Below are 13,015 nucleotides of genomic sequence, written 5' to 3' on the forward strand. Positions count from 1 at the left end.
CCCCCATCGATCCCTGAACGGTGATTGGGCTGTACCATTAGCCCCGCCCCCGGCGCCAGGCGACGCGGGCGCTGACGCAGACGCAGCCGGCGCGCGCTGTTTCCGGAAGTCGGCTCCGAAGGCTGTTCTGTGGCTGCTGTCGCTGCCTCGGTGTGCTGTGGTGGACGCGGCGGAACTCTGCGAGTTGAACGGCTGAGACAGGCCGGGGGCAGGGCCCGGGTTCCCGCCACTCTGCAGCATGGAGATAATCCGAAGCAGTGCGTGCACGACCCGCGCCCCCAAGCTCCCCCCTCACTCAGCCTGCTAGGCCCAGACCACCGGCAGCCTGTTTGGCGGGGGGCGGGCTTCTTCAGCCCCGCGGGGAGTCGCCTTCCTTAAGCCCGGGCACCTCTTGGGGGGGTGGGGACCTCGTTCCTGTGAGAAACGTGCCCCCCCCACTCCCCCGGCCCAGCACCCTGGTGTTCCTCCGGCCCCAGGTTCCCTCAGGGGCCTGGTCTTCCGTCCAGCCACGCGTCTGGGAGTTGACCCCACGTGGCCCATGCACCTCCCGGGACTTGACCTCCTGCGGCCAGTGCACACCTTTGGGACCTGTCCCCCACCTGACTCCGCGGGTCTCAGGTGTCCCCCTCATCCCTTCTCCCCTCAGTGTGTAGGCAGAAAGCCAGGCCACAAGTTCTGAGCCTCTTCTCGCTTTCTCCGCAGATTTTAAGAGTAATCTTCACAAAGTGTACCAGGCCATAGAGGAGGCGGACTTCTTCGCTATCGATGGGGAGTTCTCAGGTATCCCCTTGCAAGCATCGGGGCTAGCTAGCGCCGTGCAGTGCAGAGCTCAGGCTCCTTTAGCCGCTCTCTACCCCACCTCGCGCCCTCCCCGACTCCCACCTCAGTCACCTTCTTATGTAGGTTGGGGTCTTGGGCGGGCAGAATTCTCTACATTTCCTCTTAAACACTTTAAGGCATGAAAGAGATGTGGTGGTTGTTTTATTATTGGCCAGGCTGTGAGGGTTGTGGATGGAGTTTGTGGTTTTGGTGCTGCTTAAAATTTGACCCATACATGATAGAAAGCATGAGGACGAGGGTGAGATTTTTCTTTTTTTTTTTTTTTTTTTTTTGGTGGTAAAACTGTATGTGCCATAAGTTTTCTATTTTAATCTTTTTCTTTTCATTTTTTTTTTTTTTGGAGGGAGAGTCTGGGCTTTTTCACTCAAGGTTGGTGCTCTACCACCTTGGTTAATTGGACGTAAGAGTCACAGACTTTCCCACCTCGACTGGCTATGAACTGTGATCCTTAGAGCTCATTCTACTGAGTAACTAGGATTACAGGTATGAGCTACTACTGTCTGATTTACCTGTTTTTGTCTTTAGAGTGGTTTTGCAGTTAGGTATGTCCACTTTCCCATGCAGCTGCCACCCATCCATTTCCTCCTCCTCAACTGACACACTACATAATGAATTCTCCATTCCTCCCTTTCTCCAAATCCTTGTCAACAACTATTTATCTGTATGAATTTGGCTCTTATAGACACATCATATAAATGGAACCCTACAATATTTGTCCTTTGTAACTAACCATGGTCAAGCTTTTGCAGTAAATAAGATATTCCTTTATGCATTAGTGGAAGTGTTTGCCTACCTGATTGTGTGTGTGTGTGTGTGTAACTGTGTAATATTCTGCCAACATTTGTGATGCTCTTTTATTTTTTTGAGAGAAGAAATGCACAATTTTAAATTGTTAGTGACAAGATGAGCAGTTTTCTTCCTTTTGCTATAATAAATATCCATATTTTCTCTATGACTATGTTTTAAAAACTATAATTTTTGGTGCCAGTCCTGGGGCTTGAACTCAGGGCCTGAGCACTGTCCCTGAGCTTCTTTTGCTCAAGGCTAGCACTCTACCACTTGAGCCACCGAGCCACTTCTGGCTTTTTCTGTGTATGTGGTACTGAGGAATTGAACCCAGGGCTTCATGTATGCTAGGCAAGTACTGTACCACTAAGCCACATTCTTAGACCAAGTATTCGTTTTCTAGTTGGAGTTGATTACCTAAGAAGCCAAGGGTTTTCACCAGAAAGAATTCAATTACTCCTCTTCCCTTTCCTTCCTTGTCCCCCGCTCTGTCCCTGTGTCTGTCTCTGTCTCTGTCTCTCTCTGTCTCTCTTTGTCTCTGTCTTTCTCTCCCTCTCTCTCGTCAGGCTGGCATTTTGCTTGAGCCATACTCCCTATCCCTTTTTGCTTTAGGTCCTTTTTTTTGTTTTATTTTTGTTTTTTGCATAAAGTCTGGCCTTCATGTGGGCCATATTAGACTTTGGTATTCCTATTTACTATAGCTGGGTGACAGGTCCATACCTGTGTGCTTAGCCTTAATTGATTGAATGAAGTCTTAGAAACTCCCTCCCCCAGTAACCTTGAAGATCAAATTTCATTCTTCCCCTTCTCTGCCTCTTGAATAGCTAGGATTATAGATGAGGACAAATTTCTCAGTCTGGAAATAACTTTTCTTCACTGTGAAAATGCCTACATGGATGCCACTCCAAACTTTGGCAAAGACTGTCAATCTAAAGATTCTTGGGTGTCTGGTTGTATATTAATACTTTAGAAAGCAGGAAAATAGGCTGGGTATAGCAGTGCTCACCTGTAATCCCAGCACTTGGAAGGATGATGCAAGAGGATGAAGAGTTCTAGGCTAGCCTTGACTACACAGAGAACCAAACAACCAACCAAACAAACAAAACCCAAAAATAACCACCAAAAAACTTATTTAAACATAAAGGTTATTGTTGTTATTTTTTTATTTTATTTTATTTATTTTTTGTTGGTTGTGGGGCTTGAACTCAGGGCCTGGTACTCTCCCTGAGCTCTTTTGCTCTCTACCATTTTGTGCCACAACTCCACTTCTGTTTTTTTGAGTGGTTAATTGAAGATAAAGAGTCTCATGGAGATTTTGCTGCCTGGGCTGGCTTTGAACTATGCTACTCAGATTGCAGACTCTTGAGTAGCTAGGATTACAAGTATAGGCCGCCAGCACCTTGCTAGAGGTTTTTTTGTTTGTTTGTTTTTTAATACTAGGTTCTGAAACCATTTTAAGCCATGGAAAGTACACATTCTTAGGTTGAAATTTTGTCTATATTTATGTATTGTTCTAAGTTTATGTATTGGTGACCAGTCAGTTTAACACCGTGTGTGTGTGTGTGTGTGTGTGTGTGTGTGTGTGTGTGTGTGTGTGTGTGTGTGTGTGTGTGTGTGTGTGTGTGTGTGTGTGTGTGTGTGTGTGTGTGTGTGTGTGTGTGTGTGTGTGTGTGTGTGTGTGTGTGTGTGTGTGTGTGTGTGTGTAGCTATGAATTGACCCAATAGTTTTTCATAAACTAAGAAAGTTTTCTTACCTTCATAGCCACAAATTATAGCTAATTTTGAAAAAAAAATGAGGCAGGGCATAGTTGCAGTTAGTTTTAACTCAGAAGAATATGAAAATAGTCACTAAATGGTGACTGTTGACATTTTTACAGTGGCATTTATTAATAAGTCAAAACATATATTTTTTAAATCTAGGTATCAGTGATGGACCCTCAGTGACCACATTAACTAATGGTTTTGACACTCCAGAAGAGAGATATCAGAAGCTTAAAAAGGCAAGTAGATGCTTCCAGAAGTCTTTTTTGTTCCTGGGACTCCTCCTTCCATTGACTTACAGTGAAAGATCTAGAAGCTTGCACATAAGTACATAGCACTTCCTCTCAACTTCTGCCATAGCACAGTATTTTTGTGGTATCTAAAACAACAGCAAAAATAATTGTTTGCTGGAAAACATTGTGGAGGAAGGCTTATTATTTTTGATATTACTTGAGTAATAGAGGATATGATACGGTTATTTTAATAATTTTGGTCATTAACTTTTTGGTGTGTGTGCCGGTTCTGAGGCTTGAACTTGGGACCTTGTACTCTCCCATAGCTTTTTTACTCAAGGCTGGTACTCTACTACTTGAACCACAGCTCTACTTCCTATTTAATAATTTGGAAATAGGTTTAATGTCCTCTCTGGAAGGTGAATATTATTTGATTGGGAGAAATAATTAAGCAATGTATATAAGCTAATAGTGCTTCTGATCCATCATGTGTATAATCTGTTTCTATCAGAAGTACTCTGCTAAGAGATTCAGAAAGCACCTGATTGAAAATGCTGTTGCTCATGTTAAATATTCAGCACCATAGTGATAGATGTTTTATTTCCCTTTTCCAGCATTCCATGGACTTTTTGCTGTTTCAGTTTGGCCTTTGCACTTTTAAGTATGACCACACAGATTCAAAGTAGGTTGTTTGAGCAAGTGGTGGGAATTCTGTGGTGGAATCATGTCATCCCCTAAGTCTCTTTTTTTGTCTGATTTTTTTTTTCCCAGGTATATAACAAAGTCATTTAACTTCTACGTTTTCCCCAAGCCCTTCAGTAGATCCTCACCAGATGTCAAATTTGTCTGTCAGGTAAGCAGCACAATGGCATTATTTTTCCTCATGGAACAAATGAGGCAGTGTGCAAAAGTGAGATCAGAACTCTCTTTAAATATAGGGCAAGGGATGTAGCCCATTGAAAGAATACTTTGCTTTACATGTACAAGACCCTGAGTTCTATCCCCAAACCTGCAAAAGCAAACAAACAAAAACATCACATTTCACTGGTGTTAGCCAGGCAGTATACTCCTGTAACCTCAGTACTCTGGAGAGGCTGAATCAGGGAGATCACAAGTTTGAGGCCGTACTGGGCTACTTAGCAAGTTCCAGGCCAGCCTTAGCTAGGTAGTGAGACTCTTATCTTAAATTTTTTTTTTTTAATTTTTAGTTCTATTTACTAACTTAGGGCGTTAGGCAAAAAATTTTACCTCTTTGGCCCTTAATTTTAGTTTGTTAGTTAATCACACTATTATTTCCCCCTTTGTTTCAGAATTCATTAATAAGATGTAAAGATAGGCAGATAGAAATTAGGATGTGAAATTTATTCATTCATTTATTATTTTTATTTATTTATTTATTTATTTTTGGTCGGTCGTGGGGCTTGAACTCTGGGCCTGAGCACTGTCCCTGAGCTCTTCAGCTCAGGGCAAGCACTACCACTTGAGCCACAGTACCACTTCTTGTCTTCTGGTGGTTAATTTGGAGATAACAGTCTGATGGACTTTCCTGCCTGGGCTGGGTTTGAACTGTGATCCTCAGATCTCAGTTTCTTGAGTAGCTAGGATTACAGGTGTGAGCCACTGGCGTCTGGCTTCATTCATTTATTTTTGTGCCAGTACTGGGGTTTGAACTTAGGGCCTTCTATTCTGGCCTAGCTTGCATGCTCATGGTTAGTTCTGAACCACTTGAGCCACACCTGGCTGCTGTGGTTTTCTTGCCTGAGTTATTTCTCTGTTCTGTTAGCATCCCTTCCATTAATACCACCCAAACCTGTGTTTTCATTTCAGAGCTCCAGCATTGACTTCCTAGCGAGCCAAGGATTTGATTTTAATAAAGTTTTTCGCAATGGTAAGACATCATATGTATATCATATGTAGCAATTTATAAGCCTTTAAATTGTCCTTGGAAAGTACATCTGGATTTGGTGGACAATTACCATTTTGTGCCAGCTGGGTAAGAGGGAATATGTAGTCTTCAGTTTTTCATAACTCTATGAACTGTAGACACTGCTTCATGGAGGTCCGCTGTGGCTTCCGGTCTCACTTCATAGTCTGTTCTACTGCAGATGGGGCTTAGTTACCTAAGCACCACTTAAGACCATGCTTCCATGTTTTCTTCCAGTGCAACAGCAGTAAAGAACTTTATTTTAATTTTTTGTTGGTTTATTTATTTTTTGTTATTTTTTGCTCAGGGCCTGAACACTGCCCTGAGCTTTTTTTTTTTTTTTTAATGAACAGCAATGTTGTGCTGAAGTCTACAGCCAAAGCCTAAACAGAATGAATAAATGAATTTTTTCTTTTCTTTTTTTTTTTTTTTCTTTCTTTCTTTTTTTTGTTTGTCTCTGAGCTTTTTTGGTCAAACATCACATATACCACTTGAGCCACAGCTCCACTTCTGGGTTTTCTTTGGTGGTTAATTGGAAGTCAGAGTCTCATGGACTTTCCTGCCCAGGCTGGCTTTAAATCGATACCTTCCAATTTAGTAGCTAGAATTAGAGGCATGAGCCACAAATACCTGGCTTTGTTGATTTATTATTATTATTTTTAAAATTTGCTTATTTTTTGCTTGTCCTGGGATTTGAACTCAGGACCTGGGCACTGTCCCTGAGCCTCTTTGTGTTCAAGGCCAGTGCTCTACCACTTGAGCCACAGTGCCACTTCCAGCTTTTTCAGAGTAACTTATTGGAAATAAGTCTCATGGACTTTCATGCCCAGGCTGGCTTTGAACCAAGATCCTTAGATCTCAGTCTCCTAAGTAGCTAGGATTACAGGTGTGAACCACCTGTGCCTGTTGGGTTATTTTTCAGACAGGGTCTCACTATAAACTCAGGCTGGCTTCAAATTCTTGATTCTCCTGTTCAGCCTTCTGAGAGCTGGATTGTAGGCATGGACCACTATACCACACTAGTATCATACTTTTTTTTTCCCCTTTGTATTGCTGGAAGTGAAACCCTGGGCCTTGTGCAATGCTAGGCAAGCACTGTACCACTGAGCAACACCCCTCCCCACTTTTTTTTTTGCTAGTAGTGGGGCTTGAACTGAGGGCCTAGGCACTGTCCCTGAGCTTCTTTTTGTTCAAGGCTAGTACTCTACCACTTGAGCCACAGTGCCACTTGTGGCTTTTTCTATTTCTATGGTACTAAGGCATTGAACCCAGGACTTCATGCGTTCTAGGCAAGTACACTACTGCTAAGCCACATTCCCAGCCCATCCCCAGGCTTTAAAGTGGCTGCATTCCTGTAGTGCTATTGGGAAAAATCCCTTTTCCATAGACAATTGTTTTATAATTGGAGTCAGTTCTCATCGGAGAAAAAGTCTGTGTAGTTGACATGAGTGTGTGAGTATGACTGCTAGCCTCCTCCTGGTGTGCAGGGCTGGAGCGCACCCTGAGGAGCCATTTCCCAGCCCCAGTACAGAGCATGCCATGTCTCAGATGTCCACTCATTGTTTGCTGGGTGAGGAGAACTGGCTATTAGAGCACACCAGAGAGGCTGCCTTTCCTGGAAAGAAGAATGAATGCACAGACAAAATGAAGTTACTTTTTTTGTGTGATATCGTTAAATATGACATATGTTTCTTTAGTATTATAGACTCTTTGATGAGTTAAAAAAATTGTGAAAGCCAGTGCCAGTGGCTCATGCCTGTAATCCTTGCTACTCAGAAGACTGAGATCTGATCATGGTTCAAAGCCAGCCCAGACAGGAAAGTCTATGAGACTCTTATCTCAAATAAACCACCAGAAAACTGGAAATGGTGTTGTGGCTCAAGTGGTAGAATGCTAACCTTGAGCTGAAGAGCTGAGGGACAGTACCCAGGCCCACAGTTTAAGCCCCACAACCGACAAAAAAAAAAAACGTGAAATAGTTTCTTCTGCTGATGTACTCTTCTTCACATTTTTGCTTAGGAATTCCATATTTAAATCAGGAAGAAGAAAGACAGCTGAGAGAGCAATATGATGAAAAGCGTTCTCAGGCTAATGGGTCAGGAGCACTGGCCTATGCATCTCCCAACACTTCACAGTGTCCTGTGACAGTTCCTGAAGATCAGAAGAAGTTTATTGAGCAAGTTGTGTAAGTTCCTAAACTAAAAACATGTGTGCACTGGGTCTTTCAATCTGTGCTGCATCCAAAGGGCTCACGTGTAAGCTTGAACTTAAGAGGGACAGGATCTGACTTTGAGCAACAAGCACAAATTGTGTCATTGTGCATGCACTTGCTTCATGTCACCAAGCAAGAAACCTCCACCATGGGCCGACTTGCATGGACTAAGGGCCTGACAGCCAGCCCTCGTATGCTCAGAGGCAACCAGGTTTGCAGACCCAGCCAGGCTTCAGCTTGCACTTGCTTTTCTGTATCACACTCACGTTTTTAACAGCATATCTGTCCTTGGAAGAGTATCTGGTTTGGCCCTAATCTAGTTATCAGTATAAATATTTTACTAGAAAAGTAGAAAATTATATCACTGTTTTTGACAATTGTTTTGTTTTGTTGTTTCTGATCCTGGGCTTGGACTCAGGGCCTGGTGCTGTCTCTGGGCTCCATTCACTCAAGGTTATCACTCTACCACTTGAGCCACAGTGCTACTTCTGGCTTTTTATGTGATTAGTTGGTGATAAGTTTCATGGACTCTCCTGCCCAGGCTGGCTTTGAACCTTGATCCTCAGATCTCAGCCTCCTGAGCAGCTAGGATTACAGACCTGAGCTACCAGCACCTGGCCAAAACAAATTCTTTTTTTTTTTTTTTTTTTAATTTTTAAAATTTTTTGTTAGTTGTGGAGCTTAACTCAGGGCATTGAACTCAGGGCCTGGGTGCTGTCCCTGAGCCTCTTTGTGCTCAAGGCTAGCATTCTACCTTGTGCTACAGTACCACTTCCAGTTCTTTTGAGTCATTGGAGACAAGTCTCGTGGACTTTTCTGCCCAGGCTGGCTTCGAACTGTTTCTCAGATCTCAGCCTCCTGAGTAGCTAGCATTACAGGCATGAGCCACCAGTGCCTGGCCAAGACAAATTTGTGTGTGAGTGTGTGTGTGTTGCCTGGCCAAGACGTGTGTGTGTGTGTGTGTGTGTGTGTGTGTGTGTGTGTGTGTGTGTGTGTGTGTGTGTGTGTGTGTGTGTGTGTGTGTGTGTGTGTGTGTGTGTGTGTGTGTGTGGTGTGTGTGTGGTGTGTGTGTGTGTGTGTGTGTGTGTGTGTGTGTGTGTGTGTGTTGGCTTGAACTTAGCCTGTGCACTGTCTCTTAGATTTCTCCATCAAGGCTAGTGCTCTTATCATTTTAGTGCTCTTATCATTTGAACCATAGCTCCACCTATAGCTTTTGGGTGGTTCATTGGAGATAAGACTCTTATGGACTTTCCTGCCCTGGCTTACTTCAAATCTCAACCCTCAAATCTAAGTGCCTGGAAATTTGACAAAACCTTGAAGAAGTTGCTACCAATTCATTAATGATAGCAATAATCCTGCCCAAAATGTGTATTAAAATAAAACACTTTTTTCTAAGTATTGGAAGAGAAAAGTTTGTGATTTGTTCCAAATGTATAGAAATAAAAATTATGGGCTGGGAAGGTGGCTCAGTGGTAGAGCGCTTGCCTTGCATGCCCTGGGTTTGATTCCTCAGCACCACATAATCAAGAAGAAAAAAAGCCGGAAGTGGTGCTGTGGCTTAAGTGGTAAAGTGCTCGCCTTGAGCTGAAGAGCTGAGGGACAGCGCCGAGGCCCAGAGTTCAGGCCCCACAACCGGACCCCTAAAAATAAAAATTATGTGCTCAAGAAATATGTTCTTAGGTCTAGACTGCTTTTGAGTATGATTATTGATGAAGGATTTGAATAGGATTTGAGTGTGATTGCTCTCTTGGTTGATGACTTCATTCCTTCAAGGTACTGATGGTTGGGATCTTATTCTAACTTCTCAGAGCGAAAATAGAAGACTTACTGCAAAGTGAAGAGAACAAGAATTTGGATTTAGAGCCATGTACCGGGTTAGTTCTTCTGCACACGTTCATATATTCTTTCTTTGGAGAGGAAGACGACCTCTGACATTTGATGTATTTGGTCTTTTTAAAACTTCTTTATAAATAGTTCATCTATTAGCATCATGTTCCAAGAGTTAAGCACTATGGCATTAACATAGTGTGTGTGTGTGGGGGGGGTACTAAGGCACAAAATGGATGCTTTGTTCTGTCCCTGGATTGTAGAAACAATGTGAGTTTTGACTTCAGGTCTAGAGGGGCACATGATACAGGAAAAGATTCATTTTCAGGCCACTTTCATCCTTTAACTTTTCTTCTATTCCCCCCCCCTCCCCCCCCCCCCCCGATCCTGGGCCTGGAACTCAGGGCCTGGGAACTGTCTCTGAGCCTCTTTGTGCTCAAGACTAATGCTCTACCACTTGAGCCACAGTGCCACTTCCGGCTTTTCCTGAGTAGTTTATTGAAGATAAGAGTCTCGAGGACTTTATTGTCTAGCTGGCTTTAAACTGTGATCCTCAGATCTCAGCCCCCTGAGTAGCTAGGATTACAGGCATGAGCCACTGGTACCCAGCTATGCTTTAACTTTTCTGAGCAGGGACATCATCGGCATTTCACATATCTCTTTCTTCTGGCTTCCTGCCACACTTGCTTCACTGAGTGTTTTAGTTAATCTGTCTACTTGTAGCTCTGTTCACATAGCCCTGGCAAGTAATGAGAGATGAGTATTTCAGGTACTTTCCTGCCCAGCCTGGCTTCAAACTGCCATCCTCAAATCTCAGCCTTCTGAGTGGCTAGGATTACAGGTGTGAGCAACCAGCACTCAGATTCCTCACTATTTTTGTATATTACATGTCTCTTCTAACAAAAACTCTTTTAAAAATGAAGTGCTTAATCAGAGTTTATCTTTAATGGACCAAATTAATATGTTTTCTTTTGTTTTATAGGTTCCAAAGAAAGCTAATTTATCAAACTTTGAGCTGGAAGTAAGTGATTGCATTGTATGTAAGAGCTCTGTGGAGGGCCTAAGATTTTAAAATGAAATATAATCTCTTTGCTTACACTGTCCTTGAGTTCTTTTGCTCAAGGCTAGCCCTCTACCACTTGGACCCATAGCTCTACTTCTAGTTTTCTGGTGGTTAATTGGAGATAAGAGGCTCACAGACTTTCTTGCATGGGCTGGCTTTGAACCACTAAGATCTCAGCCTCCTGAGTAGCTGGGATTATAGACATGAGCCACAAGTGCCTGGCTGCTGTATCTTTCTTGTTTGTTGATTTCACTGTACTAGGATTTGAACTCATGGCCTGGCATTTGTTAGGCATGCATTGTACTAGAGTCACACCCTAGGACTCCCACCTTAAGATGAATCCTTGGGCTAGGAATGTGGCTTAGTGGTAGAATGCTTGCCTTGGGTTCGATTCCTCAGTACCACATAAACTGAAAAAAAGGGAAGTCACACTGTGGCTCAAGTGGTAGACTGCTAGCGTTGAGCAAAAAGAGGCACTACCCCCACCCTGAGTTCAATCCCTGTGGCTGGCAAAAAATAAATAAAATAAAAAAATGAATCCTCATTTATGCATGTTTTGTTTTTGTTTTTCCCCAGTCCTGGGGCTTGAACTCAAGGCCTGGGTTCTGTCCCTCAGTTTTTGCTCAAAGCTAGCACTTGAACCACCAGCTTTTTTCTGTTTATGTGGTACTGAGGAATTGAACCCAGGGCTTCATGCATGCTAGGCAAGCACTCTGCCACTAAAGCCACATTCCCAGCCCACTTATGTTTCTTAATAGAGATGCTTTAGGGCTTCTAAGTTTTCTTTTATCTTTTTTACTTTATCCATTCAGCTTTTGGCTGCATTGTATTTTTGCATTTGTTTTTTGAAGATATTTAGTAAAGATTTGGTTTTAAGACCTAAGAGACACTCAGATAAAATGTTTTCTAAAGCAAGGATTCTTTTTTTTTCTTTGGCAGTAACAGGATTTGAACTTAGGGCATCAGACACACTATATGTTCTACCACTGAGCCACTCTTTTAGTCCTTTTTTTGCACTGGTTATTTTGAGATAGAGTCTTTAACTCTTGCTTGGGTGTGAATCTAGACTGCAGTCTTCCTATTTTAGGCTTCCTGACATAGCTGGGAGATAGATATTACCACCATGCCCAGCTTCTTCTGTTGAGATGGAGTCTCATAGACTTTTCTGCCCAGGCTGGCCTTGATCTTCTGTCCTTGAACTTCTGTCCTCTGGATCTTAGTCTTCTACATATCTGGGATGACAGGCATATACCACTGTCTCAGCTGAGTTGAGATCCAGTTGTGAACTTTTCTCCCTGGGCTGGCCTCAAACTGTAATTCTCCTCATTTTAGCCTTTCCAGTAGCTAAGATTACAGGCATAAGTCAGTGGTGCCCAGCTGAAGCTGGGATTCTTAACTTGGAGTTAGATTATAGGTGATTTCAAGAGATCTGTCAATCTCTTGAAATAATATCCCAAGTTTTGTGCCTGTATTTTTCTGGGGATGCTTCCTTTGGCTCTCTCATTCAAAGATGAACATTGACATTCTGCAGGTTGGTGTTTGCATTTGAACCTGTGGTTCTTGTTCTTTTATTAGATCGTGGCTTACTGGTAGAGTATTTGTCTAGCATGCACAAGGCCCAGAGTTCCATCTCCAGTACTGTCTAGAAACAAAACAGAAAACCAAAATCAGAAATATTCAACAACCACCTGATAGTAACATGGGTACTGCAAATAAACTTGAAACAAATTAGAAAGGGACTGGGGTGTGGCTTGAGTGGCAGGTATGAGTTCAATCCTTAGTACCACAAAAATGAACAAGAACAAAAGAGGAGACTGAAAAGGACCTGGTTTGACCAGCCAGCTCCATCACACTGTTCTTGCAGCTTACCCCGTGTACCTGCCAAGCTAAACCACAGCCCAGCTGGTCTTCTCAAACCCCGCTCTGTGTGGCCTATGCAGCCTCAAGATACTTTCTATGGTTCACAGGCATTTTCTTTTTAGAAGCAAAGTTTGCCTGTGGCAATGAGTTAATTATATTATATGATACAAGGCATTTTGTAAAATGCTGAAGTCCTTACAAATGAATTTGATGCATTCTTGCACATTTAAGTTCAGAGCTAGAATATGGCTCAGCGTAAGTACTTTGGAGTACTAAGTATATTAAGAAAACGTTCCGTTTAGTGCTACGTGGTGCTTTTAAGATATTTCAGATTTTGGCAGCCATGCATTTATGCTCTGATGTCATATTTTCCTTTTTCTCTTTAGGTATCCCAAAGGCATTCATGTTGAGACTTTAGAAACAGAAAAGGTAACCTCAAGAATTACTTAGGGATAACAGTCAACATACACAGTGATCTATTGATGTGTTCCATGTCAGTTTACTTAGTT

At 42.8% G+C, this 13,015-nt stretch overlaps 1 protein-coding gene across 1 annotated transcript in view; it reads left to right on the forward strand.

The window, feature by feature from the left end:
- Positions 1 to 109: 109 nt before the first annotated feature.
- The window catches only part of LOC138825614 (poly(A)-specific ribonuclease PARN), a 94,687-nt gene continuing 81,781 nt past the window's right edge, over positions 110 to 13,015 (forward strand). Inside the window, exons 1-10 of the mRNA XM_070020316.1 lie at positions 110 to 257; positions 703 to 780; positions 3,547 to 3,626; positions 4,235 to 4,302; positions 4,392 to 4,473; positions 5,448 to 5,508; positions 7,564 to 7,729; positions 9,565 to 9,630; positions 10,566 to 10,604; positions 12,893 to 12,935. Coding sequence (XP_069876417.1) covers positions 239 to 257; positions 703 to 780; positions 3,547 to 3,626; positions 4,235 to 4,302; positions 4,392 to 4,473; positions 5,448 to 5,508; positions 7,564 to 7,729; positions 9,565 to 9,630; positions 10,566 to 10,604; positions 12,893 to 12,935 — 702 coding nt within the window. The 5' untranslated portion in view covers positions 110 to 238. The remainder of the gene's footprint in view (positions 258 to 702; positions 781 to 3,546; positions 3,627 to 4,234; positions 4,303 to 4,391; positions 4,474 to 5,447; positions 5,509 to 7,563; positions 7,730 to 9,564; positions 9,631 to 10,565; positions 10,605 to 12,892; positions 12,936 to 13,015) is intronic.

Source organism: Dipodomys merriami, unplaced genomic scaffold (assembly GCF_024711535.1).
Source record: "Dipodomys merriami isolate MVZ:Mamm:240054 unplaced genomic scaffold, mDipMer1.0.p SCAF_138, whole genome shotgun sequence".
NCBI lineage: Eukaryota > Metazoa > Chordata > Mammalia > Rodentia > Heteromyidae > Dipodomys > Dipodomys merriami.